The sequence below is a fragment of the Apteryx mantelli genome, chromosome 21 (genome assembly GCF_036417845.1).
Source record: "Apteryx mantelli isolate bAptMan1 chromosome 21, bAptMan1.hap1, whole genome shotgun sequence".
NCBI classification, from domain to species: Eukaryota; Metazoa; Chordata; class Aves; order Apterygiformes; family Apterygidae; genus Apteryx; species Apteryx mantelli.
The window spans coordinates 1,076,168-1,097,705 of record NC_089998.1 but is presented as its reverse complement, the minus strand read 5'-3'; the positions used below and the strand labels follow the sequence as shown (position 1 = coordinate 1,097,705).

The following is a 21,538-nucleotide window of genomic DNA, read 5'->3' as shown; positions in this document are numbered from 1 at the left end:
CGGAAGAAATCAGCGCTGCCTTGGTGGGAGTTTCGGGCTCCGAGAATGAGCTGGAAGCGCGGCTGAGGATCATTCAATTTTTCTCTTGTTTGAAAGTAAATATAAAACCTATCAATCCAGTTTAAAACAGAGGCTTAATTATCTGTGTTAAATGAAGAGTCTTTTGGCATGATGGCTGTATAAAGCCGCTTCTGCACATGTATTATACATCGCTTTAAGTAATCACTGGCCGTATTATTCAGCCCACGGGATACTGTATCAGCACCACATCCCAGATGTTGCCGCAGTAAGATCAGGAATACAGCAGGGACCGCGCGCTCGTTAGTCACTTTATTCTTTTGCAAACCTCTTGGACGACGTTCCAGCCCCTTCAGGAGCACAACAGAAATGACCCCGGGAGCCTCCCCAAAAGGGGCGCCGGGGCCCGAGATGCCGCCGGACGCCCGCGGAGGCGCCTCGGTGCCGCTCTGCGGGGAGCAGCGGTTTTAAGGCAAAGCCAGGCAGCAGGAGCAGCGCCGGCGCGGGTCCCCGGAGGCTCCTGCCCGCACGGGGGCTGCTGCAGCAAGGCGCTGCCGGTTGCCGGCATTGCGCTCGCTACGCGCAATATAATATAATCCTATATTATATATATATATAGGTCGCAGGTGCTCGCAGGTGCTTGCTCACCGCTCGCAGGTGGTTTTTGCGAGCGCAGGTTTTGCTACGTGACGTGCAGCTGGTCACAAAGCCTCAGATGCACAAATAGGCCAGATTCCCTTTGAGCCCCAGAAATAAGGGAAAATCTAGTAAAACTCTGATGCTGCCAATACGCACCGATGCACTCGAGTGAGGAGCTATCCTCGTTACAGGAGACAGCAGCCACCCTGCTCTGCCGAAGCCTAGGAACAAGGCATGGAGCGAACAGCTTGCTTTCTGACCCAGTTGAATGCCCATCTGAATCAATTAAATCTACAACTACCAGGGAAAGACCAGCCCGTGCTGGATTCGTGCTCAGCTGTGTGCACACATTGCGATCGTGAGCCCCGCTTTAACTCCTTCAGCAAGGATAAAACAGAGGAAACGGTTATTAGGAGGGAGAGGCTACCATCTCTCAAAACGCTAGGCGTTTCCAGAGTTTAAGGAGGATTTCCTCTAGACCGTACACTAAACTGGACCTGATTTTTAGAGTAAGCTCGCTTCTTAACTGCTCAGCTCTGGCCCGAGACCACCTGGAGGATAAACTGGGGCCGGGCCTTGGCCCAGCAAAGCCGGCGGGACACGTTCCCACGGGCAGGCGCCTGGGGAGAGACTGCGCCGGGGGCCGCGGGCTGCTAGCAACACGGTGCCTGCTGCTCCCATCGGCGGTGTCACGCACAGACAGAGGCTGCTGTGCGGAAAAAGCAGGCAAAAGTAGAAAACTGCTGCGGTAGATAGGGCAGAATTTGACCCGGGCAGCCGAAGCGCAGGAAGAGCAGCTCGTCTCTCCGTGCACACGCACCTGCAGACAGCAGCACTGGCCCAGGGGCTTTATCACAGCGGAGACAGCCGAGGTTTTTTTATTATGTCAATCTTAAGGCGTTACTGCAAGCAAAAGGTGAACACGCTGAATACCTACTTATAATACTTAAATATAAGCTCATGGCAACAGCATTACAGTCATGAAAACAAGTGGAAGTCTTATGTAGTTTCTCGTATGAAAGCAAGCAGTTTTTAGTTCAGTTAAAAATAATTGAAACTACGTGGCAAAAAGAACATTCACATAACAACTTTAATGTTAAATAGTTCACAAACTTGATTAAAGGAGTCATTTACATTGCATTATTTGAAGGTGCTTTCTCCATTGCGTCTATGCTGCAATTGTGCATATAAAATATTTAAAAATGTAATATACTATAAAATATTGTTTCTCTTGTTTATCCTTTGCTGAGTAATAATCATGGAAGACTGTACAGTAAAGAAAGGCCTTCTCGGTCTGTGGCGAGGACAGAGGACACACTGACAGCATCTCCGGGAAGGCTTCACTCACTTTCTTCCAATGGAACAAGCTAAAAGTTTAAAAATTGAGAACTTAAATGTAACATATAACTGACAAATAGAGCTCTTTGCCTTAGTGTTTATTCCTAGACTATATGTTAAGGCTCAGAAAGATTTTTCTTATACAAAAGCAAAGTACGAAATTGTAACCGGTCAGGTTGCCTGCTGGTCAGTCTCTGTGCGGAGGCGGATGGTGGAGGAGCTATTCGGTCTGACCTGCAGAAATCGGAGTGCTGCGGGTTTCCACGGAGGGTCAGTGGTCTTTTAAATTGCCTCTTAGCACCGGAGGCATTTTCTTGATACAAAATCCACTGCAAGAGTTGAGAGAGCTCCAGCTTCAGCCACTCAGAGACTGATAACAGACACCTCTGGTGAACCGAAACCAAAACGCAGCTCTGGTTCCCACCGCTCCCATTCACACCGTCCCCGACGTATTAAAGACGAACAAGGCCAAAATAGTTATAAATCCCAGTACAAAGCAGATTTTCATTTTTATTTTTAAAGACTGGTCTAATACTAAAAAAAGGTGAAGGTATTTCTCAGTCCTCGGCTGAAAGTTGTCTCAAAGAGCCAGACCTGACACCTAGCTCAGGAGCGACACGTACCCACTGGTTCACGCTTTGAAAACCACTGCAGGTCCTACACTCGGGAAGATGCACTCATTTTAACTGCAGAAACACTGCCTTGGTTTTCAAAACATCGTGCTGCCTGGAGGCAAGTAACTTCCAACACAACGTATGCAAAGCAGAGAAGCAGAGTTAAGTAAAAGTATTAAAAAAAAAAAAAAGGCAGAACAAAAAAGACTTGACTGTCTAAACATTTCTTCACAAATCAGCACCTCTGCAACGGCTACTGGGTCTCCCGGCTGCCTCCTGCACTTCGGCAACAGAAGTGGAGCCATCTGGGACTGCAGCCTCCCCCCAAAAGAACTGTGCATCATATGGACCTCGAGAAAGATTACATCTGTTTATTAATAGTAAAAATGGATACATTTGTCCTACATTTTGTTTTTAGAAATTTGATCATGTCACAAGCAATACCTGTGTGTACGTGGGTGTATTACAGATGTATATAATTTATTTTAACCAGGCTGTGAAATAATATGTAATCACATCTCTTCTTGTGATTGTACATAATATAGTAATTAAATGATGCCAGTCTACGTCATTCCCTTATTTCTAATCAAAGGAACCTGAAGCGTAACAGTCTTCTTTCCGGTTGATATGGCTCTTTATTTTTGTCACAGGGGAGACTTCCCATCACCAAAGAGGGATAATCTACCAACCGTGAGAGACTGGATAATACAGATTTTCTTCCCTGGCTGCTCCTGCCTGTTGGCAACAGGAGCGCTGTAGTTCTCGCTCCCACCTGTCTCCGGCTGTCGGGAGCTTCCCCTCCTCCGAGTGAGGCAGGCAGGTTTCCTCCAGGCTAGCCGTTACTGCTGTCCCGATTTCTTCTCCTTCTGGAAGCTAAAGCTTGTTCTTCTGCTCAGTTTTCTTTGTTTCTGAGCAAAATACTCTGCTCTGGCTGTACTTGCTCGCGACTCCAGAATGTAGTTCACCTGGAAAACAGGGAAATGTCTTTAATGTCGCGGGTGCTTCCGGGGAACAGCCCACGGCGGGCACCAGGCTTCCACCCCATGGACCGGTCCCCAGGGCCGGGGGCCGAGAGGGGACACGGGAGCGAGGAGGAGGAGGAGGAGGAGGAGGAGGAGGAGGAGGAGGAGGAGGTGGGAGCCCTGCGAGGCCCCCGGCGGCCGGCACCACCCGGCACCGCGGCTCTGCCGCTCCGGCCCCGGCGCGCAGCGCGGCCTGGCGACCCACCGCGCTGGTCTAATACAGTAATGGGCTTCAATAAAGGATTTTATCAGCTTTAATAAAAATAATTCTTTCATTATGATGTTTGCATACTCAGCTCGTCTCAGAGTTTCCCCGTGTTTTGGCACTTTTTACTTGATGAAAGCATTTTTAAATGATATTTAACAAGCCTGCTATTCCCTAAATTTATTATCTCCAGTGCTTTGTGATAATCATATAGATAATTTTAATGGAAGGTTAATGCAAGAATCAAAAAGATAAAAATGCCCTTTGGTCCACCATTAGCTGGTTAATATTCTGTGGCTTAAAACTTGCACAATTTTATGCACTGTAGAGTGTTTCACTTTCATTGCATATTACAGCTTAAGGCATAAAAATATAGGGAATTTTCATGGTCAATAAAGCCTCAGTCTTTCTCACTTGATCATGTAAAAAGCCTAATTTGAAAAGTCTGATTTCTCTGCATCTCCTAATGCTGATGGAATTGGAAATAAACTGGTAACTTATGCACAAAACCAGAAAATGTTCTATATAAACAATTTGAAAAATTAAGAAAAAAAGTACCGTTCAGTAATATTTTTCTCTTGAATATTCGTGTTATTCATAGCAAATCTATCTCTCTAGTCTTCTTTTATGAAGGGTTTCAAATTTGTCAAGTGTTCTGGATTATAATAGTTTATCTGAGCCAAAAGTAGGGGCAAAAACATTTTGCCTAACAGTTCATGAATTAAGTACAAAAATATATACATTCACCTTCTACAGTATTCATCAAAATATTTTATCATGTCAGTTATTCAGCAATCCTGTGAGCTTCACATGGAAAGTAAAAGTAAGCATAAGGGATGGCACGCAAAAAATTACTATTTTTTAAATTTTGAATTGCTACAAAATATCAGATTGCAAAAAATTAAGCTTAATCTTCCAACAGTACTATGATAATGTGTTTCAGACAGTAAATCAGTCTGTGTAGGTATTGAGCTATAAGACCGGGAAGAGGTTTGATAAAGCATTCTTGTAAAATATCAGGGTGTGAAAAACAGTATTTTTGTTTTGTATGAAGCCATGCATTTGGAAAGCGCATATGTAAGAAGAAAGGAGAGAGGTGGTGCCCTGACGAGACGCCGACCCTCTGCTTGATCCGCTGTTGAAGTCACCAACCCGGCATCCATCTGTGGCCATGAAAATTATTTCAGTGCCACAGACGGGCTGATAATTTCACCAGAGTCCTCCTGATATCTCCGTATAACATTAACGCGGGCTACAGGAGACGCTGAAGCGTAATGGAATTTGTGTTTAAATGTTCCCCTGCTCAACTCCTTCCGCTCGCTCCCCCGGCAGCCCCGGGAATCCATCGGGAAGGGGCCGTCTGCGCCGCCGGCAGGCACCGGCCCCCGCGGGCCCCTCTCCCGGGGACAGCTGGCTGCTCGGGATGCTCCCGCGGTTTCCGCTCCGGGTTTCCGCGGGCCGGCCGGACCGCCGCTGCCCGGTCCGTGCCGCCTGGCCTCCGTGCCGCCGGAGCGTCCGCAGCCCCCGCGGATCTCAGACTCGCTTGAATTAAAAGCACCTTGGTGCTCCTGAGGCAGCGCACACGCGTACGTTCCCTGCTCCTCTCCAACACCTTCGTGTCGAACAAGTGGCAACAACACCCGGAATTTTGGGTCCCGTTAAAGTTTAATACTCACCTTCAGTACAATTTCATTGACGGTAGCAGCATCTGATTCAAAGTAAAGGTGTTTGTAGTCATGATTGCTTAGATATGTAAGTTTAAATATTGCATGACCTGTGAAGATAAGAAAAAACGTTCAGAATATTCCTCTAAAGTTTCAGCAGCGCCTGTGTGCCTGACAGAAGAAAAACACAGATGGTGATCTTAGCATACCATCAGCACAACAGAAGGAAGTAATGAAACGCTGACAGGCTTCTCATGTCATTTCAATTTAAGGCAAGTGGTGGCTTACAGGAGCAGCTGAACTCTGTTCAGTGAAGTTCATTTTCCCATCACATCCCCACTGCAGGAAATGCAAAAATCTATCAAATGGCTAGTTAGCTCCCATTCAGCCCAAGACTATATTTCAGTCAAACTACCACATTAGAACTACTTTATGTAACTATTCACTGTATAATCATCACATGTAGAAGATAAGCGTTATATTTAAAATAAAAGGCCAATTAACCCCAGAATTATCACTCCAAAAACCTCTCCCCAACACAACACCCAAACCCACCCAGGTGCTTAAGGCAAGGGAAAATGTCATTGTAAGATGTAAAAGATGCAACACTGATACTATGAAAAAGATATTCAGACCCAGGAATCTCACTTGCTACAAGCAGAACAATCAAAATTAAAGCATAACCATTATTCTCATTTGTGTAGTACCTAGCTGGTGGGCTTCACTGCTGCTCAGTCCCAAATGGAGGTTTTAAGTGATTAAAGGGACATGATCTGATGACAGCTAGGGAAACCTTCGTGGCTGCCTTGGAGAGGCACAGACGCAAGGGACCTTTACAAGTAACGCATGCAGGACAGGAGGGACAGCTTTAACATAAAGGTCTATATGCAAAACATGTAGGAAGGCAAAATATCCTCTACTTCTATGGACATTCATGGTTTCAAAATTAAAATTAAGCATATTCTGCATATTATGCTTTTCCATCAGTTTTCACATAATTTATTCAGTTCAAAGGGCAAAGTTAATAATCCATAAAGTAACAACCATATTACTGTAAATTCACCTCTTTCCTGAAGGCTAATCTGAAGTCTTATTTACATTATCTATTTTTCCAGATTTCCAAAAAGAGACCGATGTATGCTCCAGATCTGTAGCCAGAAAATTGGAGACCTTAGTATTTTATTGTGGCATGTTAACTAAACACCATTATGACACCCTAATCCAGAATATAAATTCTATATTGAAAAATTGGCTAAGAGTTGAAACAAAACAAAACAAAAAAAACTTTTAAAATCATTTGACGCATGCTGCCTCGGTGGTACTAACGACGCTGGCACTCTTAGCCGCGAGCTAACCGGGATGGCAATCCCTCCGTGCCTGGCTACGGCGCAGGGCTGACTCTGCCGTGCCGCAAGGGCCGGTGCACCACTCCTGCAGAAACGGCGCAGCGCTGGAAATCATCCGCTCCGACATTTCCCCTTGAACATGTTAATACTGAATACAGCTACACAAACCGATTACTGAAAATTAAAATAAAAATTGCAGAAAATATGGTCCAGCGGATTCCAAAAGAGTTTTTTTTTTTTAACTGTTTTTGGATGTTTCTTTGGTGATTCGTGAGCGTGGGCATCAAGACCCATTTCAGCCATTCTGGACGCTCCTCCGAGAGGGCCCAGACCGTCAGCCGCCCGCAGCAGACGCGCAGGCAGGGCCCCAGAGGCGCACGTCTGTCTAAACCATCTACCACAGGCTGCGTACGGGCTCTGGGCTCACCCCAGGCCCATCTCCCTTGGGGTCTTTCTCCCTCTTCCCCCCAAAACGCGCACCAGCCCGCTCAGCGAGGTCAGCGGCACCGGCACAGACCCTCCGCCCGAACGGCGGACGGCGCCTTGCTCTGCAGCACTGCTTCCACGCCGGGAGGAGAAACACAACCCGCGTCAGATGCAGAAAGAACAAAACCTCAGCACGCCAACAGCGTGCTTCCTCCAGAGCTCCGCCGTCCTGCAATACATGGCGAGGGGAGGGAAGGCACAGAATCACAGAAGGGAACAGCAGTGAGAAAATTAAGTGAGATCATGGGCTTCGTTGTGCCTGACGAAGAAACCTTCCTCGGTATCCCCATCTTTTAACCCAGTGATTTATTCCTTCTTCCCGGCCAAAGCATTTATACAGCTGACGGAAGCAGAAGCTACTTTATTTCAAGCGCTTGTTTCAGGACTGTAACGAGTCAGCTCTTTCAGTACCAATTAGAGCAATAGATGCCAATACGAGTTCTGACGAACGCTGCGGCTGTAGGCAGAGCTCACGGGTCTCTGCCGATACGCCCAGCTCCGCGGTGCCGCCAGGGAGGCTCCTGGCATCGCTGAGATGCCACCGGCACGGCCGCGGCAGCGGACAGGCTCCCAGCCCCTCCACTCTGCAAGCTGCTCTGGCTCCCACCTTTTGGGCGAGCTGCTGGCTCGGACACGGACTTGCGCTCCCGAAACGAACCTCAGGAGTCACACGGCAAAATAAAACTGCCTCCAAACTCTGATATAAAGCCCTAACGTGCAGTGCGTGCCGCAGTTGCGCACGGTCTGCGGTGCAGGCTACGTAATGGCATTATACACTCTGACCGGTGATTTACTGGAAAGAAGCTAAAAAGACTTTTCTTTAGAAAGCCCCGTTATAGTATTATGTTTATGTGCTCCCATGTCCACATTATACTATTTACTGCGTGAAATATTAGTTCATTGAAAACATAACTGGCACTTTGTTCTGCTACTATTCTAGCCAGATGGAATTTATGAATTGTGAGATTGATTTCCATTTCCAAGAGTGCTTAAATATGTGATGTACCTCTTTCCAATAGAACACCACCCTTGACAATTCAGAGATCAATAGGAACTTCAATGTTTTTGTATTTTCGTATAAGAATATTTGGTAACAAACAACAGTAGCTCAAGTGGTTTCTACCATACCTGATGTTAGAATTAGAATAAAAGCAGATCTTGTACGAATGGCTTTGTTACAATCGCTTCTACATGATTAATGGTTTGTTGTCCTTCAGTTTGTTTGAAAGGCAAGTGTTCAACTCCAGCAGACATCAGTGTTGTCTTTCACTGCCTCATAAAGAGGCCACCGAAAAGTGTATATTTAACGTGAGCTGCTGAAGAGGAGGGCACTGGTGTCTGGTACCTGATGTCAAGAGTTAACTGAACACGGGGAAATTTTAATATTTTGCAATCAGCATTTATCAGCCATACAACTGGAAAATATGTATATTTAGCTGCTATAACATTTTTGGAAAGCAAGTGCAATTCTAGAAACTCATCTGTTATAACAAGTTTTTGTCATGATGTATGTGCAACCTATAATGTGAGTTCAACAAATCTAAACAGCTGACTTGTCTATCCGATTACCCCCTTGGTTTGGCTGCTCCAGGCTGCCCGACGTCACCCGCCATCAGGAGAACGGCACCCTGGCTTAGACCTACCTCGTTCTTGTTCAGCTGCTGCTTCCCAAGTCCCTCGATCCTCTACTGCCAGAGAGATCTATTGCAGGCGCCCTTTGACCTTAGCTCTGTTTTTGATCAATCTTTTCTAACTTTCGAATGCTAGCGAGTCCCTGTGTGGGTTACACCTGAAGAAAAGCGTACAAAAGACTCAGGCGGAAGGGCAAGATGCTAAATCACAGAAAAAGAGGACAGCTCATTTACCCCTCAGCATTATGTTTTAAATTCAATTGTTTGGCATGTCTCCTAATTTTTATTACTGCCAAAAAAGAGAAGAAAGAGGCTAGTTATGGCATAAAAAATAATCTTTCCAAATCCAGCAGCACAGCCGCACGCATGTCTACTGCCCACATTTTTCCTGTCTGCCTTTCCTACAATGTTCAGTGAGACCGTGTTCATGCAAACAGCAATCTGCATACTGTGCTTCAACCCCCCGACACGCCACTGTTTCACTGGGTTTACTGGCAGCAGGGGAGAAATCCTGCTGAATTAGAGTCCCCAGAATTGGAAAATCTTTTGCAAATTGCTGCAAACTACCATCTTGGTAAAAAATATAAAAGATTTTTAAAGTCCATCATACTTCAATTTGTACAGGTGAAAGCAAATTTGCACTTTTTAATCACAGTAGCAAACTCTTTTTAGCAGAGACCTAGTCTAAAAAAATACACTCTTGCCTGGAACACAATGGGAGTATATGACTTTGCACAATAAAAGAGAATGCTTTTTTACTAAATCTGCCAAAACTAGAAATGTTTGTTCTTCTTCCTTTCCCCATCTCCCCGCAAACTCAGACTGTATGAAAAGGCTCTTTCTCTTTTGCCAATGCCACTCTTTAAAATAGTACCATTGAATTAAATCACTAATTAGATGAAGGATGAAAAGAATATTCATGAATTGGACAAAACAGAAAACAAACACAGGGAAATGCAAATTTATGTTAATTTTTCAATATTCCTTGATGATTGCTTTGTCATTACAGGGCCATAAGGCAGAAGTCAACAATTAAGAGATATCAGTGCAATGAATAGCTAGAGAAAGACCTCTCTGAAGAACAAAACACTTATGTTCATCATTTGACATTACCGTGGCTTTTCACCATTTCAAAAGGTGTTACTTCAACAGGACTAAATCTTGAATTCTCTTTTCACAGACTCTGAAGGGATTGTAAAGAGTTAAAAATACACTAGTAAACAGGTTAAGAATCATGAAAATAAAATAAAGGTAAATTTACTTAAAACTTTCTGAATGAAATGATGTAACATCTCTTCATCAACCAGTGTTATATTTAATCTAAAAACTCAGGGGAGGAACTCTGCTGTTTTGAATCCATATATGATACTTCAAAAAAGGATGCTGTGACCCTGGAATAGGGCCTGAAGGTCCCACAAAAATGCAAGTATTGCATTAGCATCAAAACAACAACCTTCACAAACCTCTAATGAACAAGAAAACACATAAATAACGGGAGGAAAAGTTTCTTGCAGAAAACCACTCATTTAGAGAATCGATTTTCTTCTTGTTTGAGACTGGTGGACGAAAGGGCCCAAACCACGAGAAAAGGACGGACAGGAGCGCTGGGGCACAGTCCCTTCCCTGGGCACCTTGCCCACAAAACTCGCGGTAACGGAGGCATCCGGATCCCGACACCCGCCTCCGGCAGCCCCATCCGTGCATCTGTTCATTAGCCCCCGTCCCCTTTCCATTGTTGCAAAAATCTTTCTTTATAAAACAGACACATTTACTTCTCTTACGCGCCTAGGGTGATGCTACGAGTTTTAGGTGCATCACAGCAGCAGCTAGATCTAGCAGGGATATAGTCCTGAGCCCCATCAGCGATACAGATCTGTTGGGGATATTGCACTGAGTGTAAAACGTGGGGTTAAGCCCATTTTGTGTAATGGATATTTTCCCAAGACAGGCAGGTGCATTTTTAGAGCTGATCTGTACCTCAGAAGTAGTGACTGCAGCAGAAGCTACGGATGAAATCCTGACCCCACCGACGTCAACGGGAAACTCGTACTGACGCGGGGAGCTGCAAACCTGACGCACCCCTTTGACACAGGCAGCGTCGAGGCAGGAACAAACGACGCAGATGCAAGGGTGACACACCGGGCAGAGTTACAGAAAAGCTGCAGTTTTACTGGCCTGTTCCATTCTTCCGGGGAGCAGCGTATTTCAAGAACGCTTTTCCCACAACTCAGATCTTTATATGCTACCATAGGCTTATAATAAAACATTGCTATTAGTGGAGGCCTCGTTTCCAGATGTCCTGAAAGCAGAGTTGCAATTAAGAAAGTGCTGCGTACGACCAGTTTAATGTCAAATTACGGTAACTATTCACACATCTGGAATCTTGTTTCAAAGCCTTTTATTTCTTCATTGAATTATTATCAAAGGCAGAAAACTAATAAAGATTTTTTCAAGAATGGTGAAAATCGAGGTGGAACCCAGGGTTGCCCCAAACCTCTTCCCCAGCAACCTTGTTTTGGAAGGAGATGATAAATAAATCAAAATGCACTAAGCAGTGTTTCCACATGGCAATCGCCTCCTTCCCGGCGCCTGCACCTCATCAATCACGGCATTGTCTGCTCGGAAGGCGAGCCTTGTAAATGTCATCTCCACTCAAGCCCAAGGAGAAGCGCATCAAAATGCAGCACGGAGTTTTAATTGGATAGTGTAATTAAACTAAAAAACCCCAGCAGACTAGCTTTGACAGGATAGATGAAGACCCCTTTTAATAGGGCTACAAAACATATTTGTTAAAAGGATGAGGCAATGCACACTCCTGATTGTGCTCCAGAGTACTTTTATGAAAAGGCTATTGACTCGCAGATGTATTTAATAAGTTTCGGCTAAGTTGCGCGCGGCGCTCGGGCCGGAGCTGCTCTCGCCTCCCCGCCAGCCGAGGCGAACGGCAACGCCTTGACCAAGCTGGCCGCTCTTCCAGCTGGGCAGACACGTTCGCTGCCAACCGCTTTCTCTGGTGGACGAAACCTTACAAATTAATGCCGAACCTACACGGTCGAATCGGCCAAGCTCTCCGGTGCTACAGGAAAAGCAGTGCCGGTTTCTGCCCTACGGCACGGGGCATGCGCAGGACGGCTGCTCCGGGAGTCACTAACCTGGGCGCAGTGCTTAGCCTACCGTAGAAAATGGAAAAATACAACAAAATCAAGCGCCATCTGCGACTTCGCACCTTCTCTTTGAGGCATTTAACCACTCTGCAAACAACACATCCACATGCATTTGGACTCACTTCTTTCTGTTGTATACTTCAAAATTTCTTTTGGTCAAAACCGGAGTCTGCAACATTTTCTCTGATGAATCTGTTTCCTAACCTTTGATCAGGACCTGGGATTAGTCTTCTATCCAGCATGTACTTCTTCTATTATTTCATATACTGTGTTATCCATGGTGAGAGCATTAATATTAGGAACCACCGCAAAACATTTTGTGTAAACAGCTGATCATTCACAGAGCACATGGGTAACTGTGCCCCGTTTCCCCCAGCTCTGCTGCAGGGCTACGATCCAACGGGCTACATCTTTATTTCAGCTACCTTCGCAGCAAGAATCCACACCTTCCTAAAACACTCTCTATGCTTTTGGTCCTTTCATAATCCAATAATGAATTAATTAAGGTAGTATTACCCAATGTACATAATCCGGAGGAACTTGATACTGAATTAAAACATCAAATACCTTTAGCTTTAAATGAAAACTACATAAAAGCATTTCAGCCATCACTTTGGCTATCACTTACAGCCAGTATGAATACTGCTAGAAAAGCTATTTTCCTGCAGATGTGGAATTCAATGGGAAAGACTGACTCGTGTAGCAACATCAATCAAAACGTCGGCTCTGCTGGCAGCTTTCGACAGTAAGGCAGGTTCAAAGGTCACAGGATAAAGAAAAAGCCAAGCTCTGGTTCAGCTCTAATATCTCCTCACTAGAAGTCTTGCAAAGGTACCTACCCCCCTTCTGTACTAGGCTGCTTTCATTAATCTTCTTGCCATCTTTTTTAACTAGTCATGCAGAACCGCTCGATAGCGAGACATATAATGGGGAGGCCCTGTGCCTATTACCAGGTTAACATTCTGTTAAGCCCCAGTGCAACAATGGAATAAGAATTTAAAGGAAATCTTAAGCTGCAGGGTGCAAAGCAGGCAATTTAATTATAAACTGAAGTTACCAATGTATTCTGTGACCTATAGAACACCTTTGCTTAAACTACCTTAATACTAAGGATATTTTGACCTAGAAATTGAGATGTATCTGCTTTATTAAAAAAACCAAAACCAAAACCAAAACCAAAAAACCCCAAACACCCAAGGATAGAGAACATTTCTTCAGTTTCAAGTAAATTATCACATAAACTTGATTTCTGCAGCTCTCATCAAACACACACAATCAGGGAAAAAAAAAAAAGCCCGTATTTTAGAAACTAAGTTTACCCAACTGATAATTCTCAGTGGCACTAAAAGTGGTACCTTGAAATCTGCCAGTCGCTCTCAGAGCATCAGTGCCGGCTCAGTGCTCCCGTGGTGCAGATGCCGAGGCAACCTGGTAACCCCAGCCCTTCGGAGGGACAGCAGCGAACGCATCAATCACAACGCACACTTTGTCCACAGTGCACTTTGTAAAAAATGCACTGCTCAGTGACACTGAAGTTTCTCCCTTGTCCAAATAATGTAAGAGACATTAACAGAATCAGATTTCCTTTAAATTACACTATTGCAAAGGGATATAATTGTATTAAACCTATTATGTTGCTTCCTTAAGAATTTGTATTATGTACACTTAATTGAGATACAAAGCTCTTTTCAGCTATAAAAATGACAACTACTTTATTAAGGTTTAAATCTTATTTCTCAATGATAGGATGCTTCCTTTCAAGATTCGAAATGTTCAGAATCTTTTGTGATAATCAGACTGAACCTGATTTAAACAAGCAGTTTATATACAGTGTTTTCAGGTTCTAATGGCATTTGATTTAGGTAGTAAGGCCATTACCTCTTCTCTCTGTCTAAATTCAAAGAGTCTGATTTAATTTACAAATAAAAATTCAAATGTTAACCCTGGCCTACTACAAGGGCAAACAAAAATCATCAGCCGTTTCTGCCTACAATACCCATACTAATGGCAAATTAGATGCCAAAGCATTCCATTTTCACTTTCCATTTTCACTAAATGCAACTCTAAGTTCTGTTAACTTACAATAAAGGGAAGCTTCAGCTTCTACTAGAATGGCTCCAAGTCCATCTGTAAATATTCAAAAAATGTGAGCCTTGAAGTCGTCAAGTCCTTTAACACTCACACAAATGTCGCTAAAGCTTCACTGCTTGAACCTGTCTTTTCAGATAGAACTTCAATAGAAAATAAGCTTTAGGAACTCCACTACATTTATATGCAATTTCTATTTTTACACTGCTGCAGACAAGTACCAGTAAAAACTCTGAAATCTCTTTACTCCCCAGAATACAGTAAGAGCCTATCAAATATTTAGCTGTGTTGATTATCATGTACATTAGAACCATTTTTGCATAAACCTTCAGTTACACAGTGACCAAATTCCTTTCACAAAGTACCCTTGCCTAACCTAAAAAGAAAGATCATATTTGGATGCTCCTGTAAACCCTTTACCTCTCTTCAAAAATATAACAAGGCAGTCTAGCAAAGCAGCACTCAACTTTATTATAGCCCTAATTGCTAATGTCTACAGAAAGCAGACACTTCAATAAAAAATACACTGTGTTTTCACTCACTATAACTGTATAACCACTGTTACATGTTGCAGGACACTTTTGAAAGACTAGATGGAGCATATTTGTGTTACAAGAGATAAAAACAGGGAAACAAAATATATTGCAAAACTCCAACAGCTTATCTTTACTCAGCCTCTCTTTCTTTGCAATAATTCATTCAAGGAAGATCCAGGAATAATTTTTGATGTAAACTCTGCTACAAACATATATCACTATGCTGATAAAAATCACAGACAAAACTTGTGAAATACAGTGAGTTTCTTTCCTTTATGCTACTGAAATAACTTTTTTCCATTTAAAATTCAACAGATACTGATCTGCTGTTAAGAGTTCCCCAAAATGCATCATTCTGGGATGTCACACTAAAAGTCTTTCGTGCTGACCTAAAATAATGACTTTGGGAGCATCTTTAGTGAATCTGGAAGAGGCCGGCAGATTTCAGGGAGACTTATTTTGTCCTTTTAGAATTATGCTGAACACTTATTTAATATGAAATTTGAAATGAATTTACAAATGGTCACGTGAAAACGAGCACATAAAAACCCTCAGATCGTAAAGGTCACCTCTGCCAGAACCTCTCAGCATCCTTCCAGCAGCGATGGTGGTTCTTCGGTCAGGCTGCCCCCCGCTGTGACCGGGCTGCGTTGGGAGTTTGAAGCTGTGCTCCCCGCCTCTCCGGGGCTTTGCGGCTCGCTTTGTTTGGGCACGTGCCCCGTCTCCTGCCGCAGCGCCTGCGGCCTCTCCGGCGGGCCAGCCCCCTCCTTCCCAGGACGCCAGGGCTGGGGACGGCCAGGGCCAGCTCCGGGGCCGCACGCACCAGCGTGTCACCAGGAGCCTGAGCCCGAAACCTAGCTGCTCAAGGCTGGATTTTCAGATAAAGCCCAACTTTGTGGGCTCGGTTTTACCACTGCAAGTATTTGCATGATGAAAAGCGGCTACAAACCCAGAGGTGTTAATATATTTACAAGCGCAAAACTGTACCTTTAGCAGCAAAACTGGTGCGAGACATAGCTGAAAATCAAGCAGTCGGGTACTTATCAAGCATCGCAGAGGCTGCCGTTCCCTTTGTTAACTGCCAATTACCCGTTACGGTTACGCTCTCGATTCCTTCTCTTGGGGCACTATAAAGACGAGCGTCCCGAGCTTCGAGCTGCCTGCTCGCTAGGGAGGTTTCTGCTCAGGATCATGCCATCCCACGTACAGCAAAACTCGCCCGAGAGACGGACAAGGAAGACAGCGACTTGACTAAGAACACGCAAGCGGGAAGGGGTAATGATGGGAGAAGAACAGCGTTCAGCGATTGCTGATGAAATCTGCGGCAGCCAAGAGTTTGTTCTTCCAAAAGAATTCAACAGATCATTACATCAGTAAATATGTATCACCAACTCTCCCTGTCACCCTCCAGATAAATACTTAATATTTAGTATCCACAGCATCTCTACACTGCAAAAGCATAAGTGTAATAAAATCTGTCCGAGTGTGAACCATAGGTACTTTTTGATAGTACCTAGTTACATTTTGATACCACTGGGAGCCATTGGTTCTTTCTTGCCAGGGCATGCTATCCCTACAGTCCTATTTTGCGCTTTTTAAAAGAAATTCTACAAATATAGACTCTGATCACTCCACTGATAGAGTAATCAAAAGCACTCGGCTCCGGCAGTCACGCCCCGAACGCTGCAGACGCTGACCTCTGTGATAACAGGCTGAGCTGCGGTGCCCGACCCATCCTCCAGCCAGGTCACCGCTCCTTCCTGGCCCCGTTTGGGAGGCACGGACAGCGTTTGCCTGCAACTAAACTCCTAGAGTGGCAGGTCACAACCCTGGCAATCCTGCAGCTGTGGCTGAAGCAAATTTGGATTGTGCTGATAAATATCAGTGTGTATCTGAGACCTAATTTGTGTCCAGGAATACAACTGTTAAAATTCATTTGGGATGTTAGGAAGTTCAAGAGAAAGCGTAATTTTGACTATCGTGCTATGGGGCTAGACTAGATAGGCAAAACCAGCGTTTTTTTGGTATGACACTATTAGCAGTTACTGACAGTGGGCAGGAAACGCTCTTAATGATGCAATTAGCTGTAAGCAGCATTAAAAGGACACTCATAAAATGGGTATCTGTATACATAATGTTCTATATAATAGAATCAAGTCAGATTAAAAACATCCTATAATGAATAAAATACACCTATAGAAAGAAAAGGACATGGTAGCAATAATTCTTTGGGCATCTAGCACATACAGAGGGGGAGAGAAGAGAGAACATAAATAAAAAGGACTACTCACTTGGGCTTTTTTCTTCCGCAAGGTCACAGGCACAGAGGAGTTCAGAATCGATTGAAATGGGTTTCTGCTTAATCCAAAACTTAGTGCTGGCCTTCTGATTAGTAACAGGGTCTATCTCTACCTTGTCTCCGGAAATACCTGAGATGAGAAAGAATAGAAAGCCACAATAGTGATCTGTGTAAGCGATTTCATATCAGCCATTTGACACACTTTATAAATCTTAAATAGGATGAAAGTATATTGCCCTTTTGGGTTTTTTGAAAGAACACAAGCTTTTGAAACCAAAAGCAAATGATTATCAAACTGCATTGATCATCTGCATTTTATTCTCCTACCTTATTGGGGAAAAAAGGATACCAACGAAAAAGAAATATCACAAAAAATATTCTTCCCAACACATACAGAGCTGTTCTGGAAGCAGCAGCTAAATGAACTGCAAGATGTATATAAAGATACTGCTACTTTTTTCAGTCGTCACTATTATATAATAGACACTATCACACAGTCGTCACTATTCTATCTGCCACGCAGCAGTATGTACTACATATATTATATGAGAAGACAACACACATTTGTAGTATTATATTAACACTCTTTGTGTTAACCAGACACTCGCAAAGACGCCCAGTCCCAGAGATCCTGCGCATTTTTACACTGCTGGCTTTTCCAAGCCAGCTCTAATGAGGCTGCTTTGAAAGCAAGCTGAGGATCTGTGTAGCTCCTGGCACGGGCTCCAGGCCCCATTTCCGAACGCGGACTTCCCCAGATGGCTCGGGCTCCGCTGCTGCTGTGTGCAGGCTGACCTGGATACGCAGCCTACTTTAGCACGCCGAATCCTACACTAGACCTTTTGTGAGTGAGAGCAGAAAACGCTCACTATATCATCACTCCAAATGTTATTCTTGCACTTGTGAAAGAACAGCCTTTCCATTGATCTGGGACTCTGCAGAAGCAGGCTGAAAGTTTGCAGTTAACAGGACTCTACCCTGGGATACACAATGTAATTTATAGCCGTCTTTATCAGAGCATTACAAAGCGAAAGCCTTGCTATGCTGCGCTCAGGAACAGAAGATCATTGTTTAGTATCTGTTGACATGACTGAACAAACTTCTCAGCGTGCTTTTTATACTGAGATGCGTGGAGCCTTAAAAATAATTACATTTTTAAGTCATGAGTTATAGGCGAAGCTCATGATAAAGTAAAAAAGGAAGCAACAGAGGAAAAAAGTATTTAAACACCATGTAACTCTTGCATCTCTGGGAAGCCATCTGAGATAACCTTCTCCCTCTTGAGGATTTTGGCTATGATGCTTCGGAATACGTTATGCTTGCTTTGTCCAAAGCACAAGAAAACTTACAGGAGCTGATAATAAACTTTTAAGAGATGTGGCGAAAGAAAAACAAAATGCCACACTCATAACACCTTCCCCAAGCCCTCCAGAATTAACCCAGTGTTCCTGAGGTCTGGTCCCGGCTGTGGGATTCGCAAAGCCCTTTCACTTGTACTTGACGCGCTCTGAAACCAAAGCAGGCAGATAGCGAGTAACAGACGCATACGGCAGGCGTCTTGCTGCAGTCCTGCCCGCTCACCGCAAGGTAACCTTCATTTTAACCCTGGCTATTGTAAGATAGGTTAGAGTAATTCCCCCCCTCTTTTTCTATTAATCCAACAATGCACTTTGTCATTAAACATACGTCACATCAGAGATATCACATTTCAATTAAGCACTGTATCAAGAGTCCAATTAATACTACGACTACTAGAACTAGGTAATATGAGCAGGCTGATGGGGTATCTGGAGCCCATTTTGTTTTGCAATTTAATTTTACACAGATTATTTAAAATGGGCTTTGTTATTTCACTGTAATGGTTAATTATTCAAAATGGCATTTCCTGCAGCTTAAGGAAAATATGAAGTCAATGACACAAGTTCTTATTTTCTTATTGGAAAAAGTCAAGACAAGTTCTAAAAATAAATGTGCAAATCCTTTGTGTGTAAATAATCCTTTCCCCCATTCCTTCCTTAAAAAAATTCACCCCTGGAAATATCCTTTTAAAATGTTCATTGTATGGTCCTACAACTTCAGAATTCACAGTCAGTCAATACTGTTAATGTACCTTGTTAATTTGATAGGATTTGTCAGGTAACTCCACTGGAAAATTATATAAAACTGTTCCAGATGAACAGATGATAGTGACATGAATTAAAGTGATAGAACAATAGTGGAATATAAACCAGAAATGACACCCAAAGTGGCTGTTGATTTATTGCCATCCTGAGTTTGGTTCTGGGCTTCCATGTATATTAGTGCTACAAATCTGGGTCCATTTAGCAGAGAGATGCTCATACATACATCACCAGCTCCTGCTCCAAGCCAAGGTCACTCCCCATTGCATCAATCTTTTCAGCAGAGGCTACTTCACCAAGCATGGATTTTGTAACCATCTCAGATGTAACAGACTTCCTCCTCTTTCATCTTTTTTTTATCATGTAAAATACACTTTAACTTCTATTATTTTTATCTGCAAATTGTTGCTGTATACTTCATCCATTATTTCTTTATCTCGACATCACTAGCTTAAGCTCACACACATCCAAAGAGCACACTGACAAAGAACGTTGTCTTTTTTGTGTTATTGTTCTCACAATCTGTATGTGTTTAAACCTAAAATCAGAACAGTATTATATATATGGCTTTTAGAGGCTCTGTATCATAGCACAAATTAGTCATTCTAAAAAAAAAAAATCAGGTAAAAAGGCTTCCCCTACTATTTTTTTTAATTCATTCATTTTATCAAAAGAAGTGTCATTGATATTGCAGTCCAGTAATACTGCTCTGTTCTTGCTTCCTTTGTTGCTTCTGCAACTGCCCCCCCCCCCGCTTTTTTCCAAAATACTTGCCAGCAGTAATTTTCCAAGACTATATGCTTCCTTTAATTTTGATAATGTGGTACATAAGCAAATACGTCTTATTCCTTCACAACGTGGCTGAACCTGGGTAGAAATGTTGACAATAATACTATATGTGCATTACAGTGTGACGTGAGCTAAACATAAAACCCCAGACCCTGAAACTGCTATGGCTAAAGCTTTCAGCTGTAATAAAAACCATCACTCAAAGGGTGGTCACTTATCCCCGTTATTTGCATAACTCCTTTTACTATCAAGAACTATGCACCAGTGTAGAGAAGACCGAGCTCACTCCAAAATTTTTAGTACACCTGACCTCAAACTCAATTATGAGGCCTCAAACAGCTAAAATGTTTCAAAAGGTACCAATATGCAAACAGTAGTTCCCAAACGTAGCTGACGTCACTGTTACCTGTTCTGCACAACTGAAATAGAACCCAGGACAGAACTGATTCAGATTAAATAAATAATATTCTTAGGTATTAACAATGTATCAGCCAACTGGACAGAATGCAAATAAATTATGCAAACTTTTTTTCTCCCCTGCTTCTGGGTTCTGTCATATTTAAACATCCTTCTCGTTAAACCTGTGAAACTGGGACTGCCCCCAAAAGCCACACAGATGTTTTCAGTGAAACCGCTGCATAGTCCCGTGTTTTTCAGCTAGCTGGACGGCAGACATGTTCCAGCACTGCTACCAAGGTGATCAATACTGCCAATAAGGGAGCAATCTGATGATTTCAGCTTCTCAGCGCCCTCGGTCTTCCACCAAAACTGTCACTTTGCTACTGCTGTTACATAAAACTAATGACAGATAAAAACGGTACAAAGAGAAGTCTTTGTGGCTGACCATCGTTAAACTGACACACACCGTCTCCCAAGCCATAGCTACTGATAAGCATGAAAAAATATTAGACATGATTTTTTACATTTCCGATTCTATGGAGCGGTCTGTCACTCGCAGAAGATTAACACATTTAACACTCAGCAGCACTAATCCCACTAGCACCTCAATGCTTATTTTTAACAGCATTGCTTCTTTAGTATCATAAAAAAATTCCAGGGAAAAAACACCAACACACAATTCTTATGACTATTTAGCGCTTTTGATGCTGTCCGTTTGCCCAGACCTTGAATACCTCACTGGGGGTTCTTTGATTTGTAAAAAATAATTAGAATATAAAGATCACATTGTCACTGTACTGCCATCAAAAATACACATTTTTGTAGGGTGTTATAAAAGGGAGATTTTATGGTCCTTACACTAGTGGACAGGGTCAGCTCCTTCACTACTAAACAAGTTAAGCCATTTGTTTCGTTTAACAGCTATTCTCCCTTAACCATTTATCTTTAGCGATCTGTCATGACCTTTTCAAGCTCTTATTTCTGACAGTTTCCAGATACAGTGAGTCAAACTTCACTGGAAGCAAACTATCACACCCAGATAGTTTGCTCAAAAGCAGAAAACATGCCTAACGCTGTCCTGCTTCAACACCAGCATATAAATCCTTCCTTAACAAGACAGTTCAAAATAAACAAAAAAAAGCCTCCTATGTACAAACTTTAGAGACATATACTTTTATAT

General features: G+C 43.2%; 1 protein-coding gene across 4 annotated transcripts in view; it reads right to left on the bottom strand.

Moving 5' to 3' along the window:
* Nucleotides 1-1,728: 1,728 nt before the first annotated feature.
* Nucleotides 1,729-21,538, bottom strand: part of MAPKAP1 (MAPK associated protein 1) — a 115,037-nt gene continuing 95,227 nt past the window's right edge. For 3 of the 4 annotated variants that reach the window (XM_067308996.1, XM_067308999.1, XM_067308997.1), the window contains 3 exons: nucleotides 17,043-17,180; nucleotides 5,513-5,610; nucleotides 1,729-3,574 (listed from right to left, as the gene is read on the bottom strand). In XM_067308996.1, coding sequence (XP_067165097.1) covers nucleotides 3,449-3,574; nucleotides 5,513-5,610; nucleotides 17,043-17,180 — 362 coding nt within the window. In that variant the 3' untranslated portion in view covers nucleotides 1,729-3,448. The remainder of the gene's footprint in view (nucleotides 3,575-5,512; nucleotides 5,611-17,042; nucleotides 17,181-21,538) is intronic. The other variant, XR_010886135.1, reaches the window with a different exon arrangement.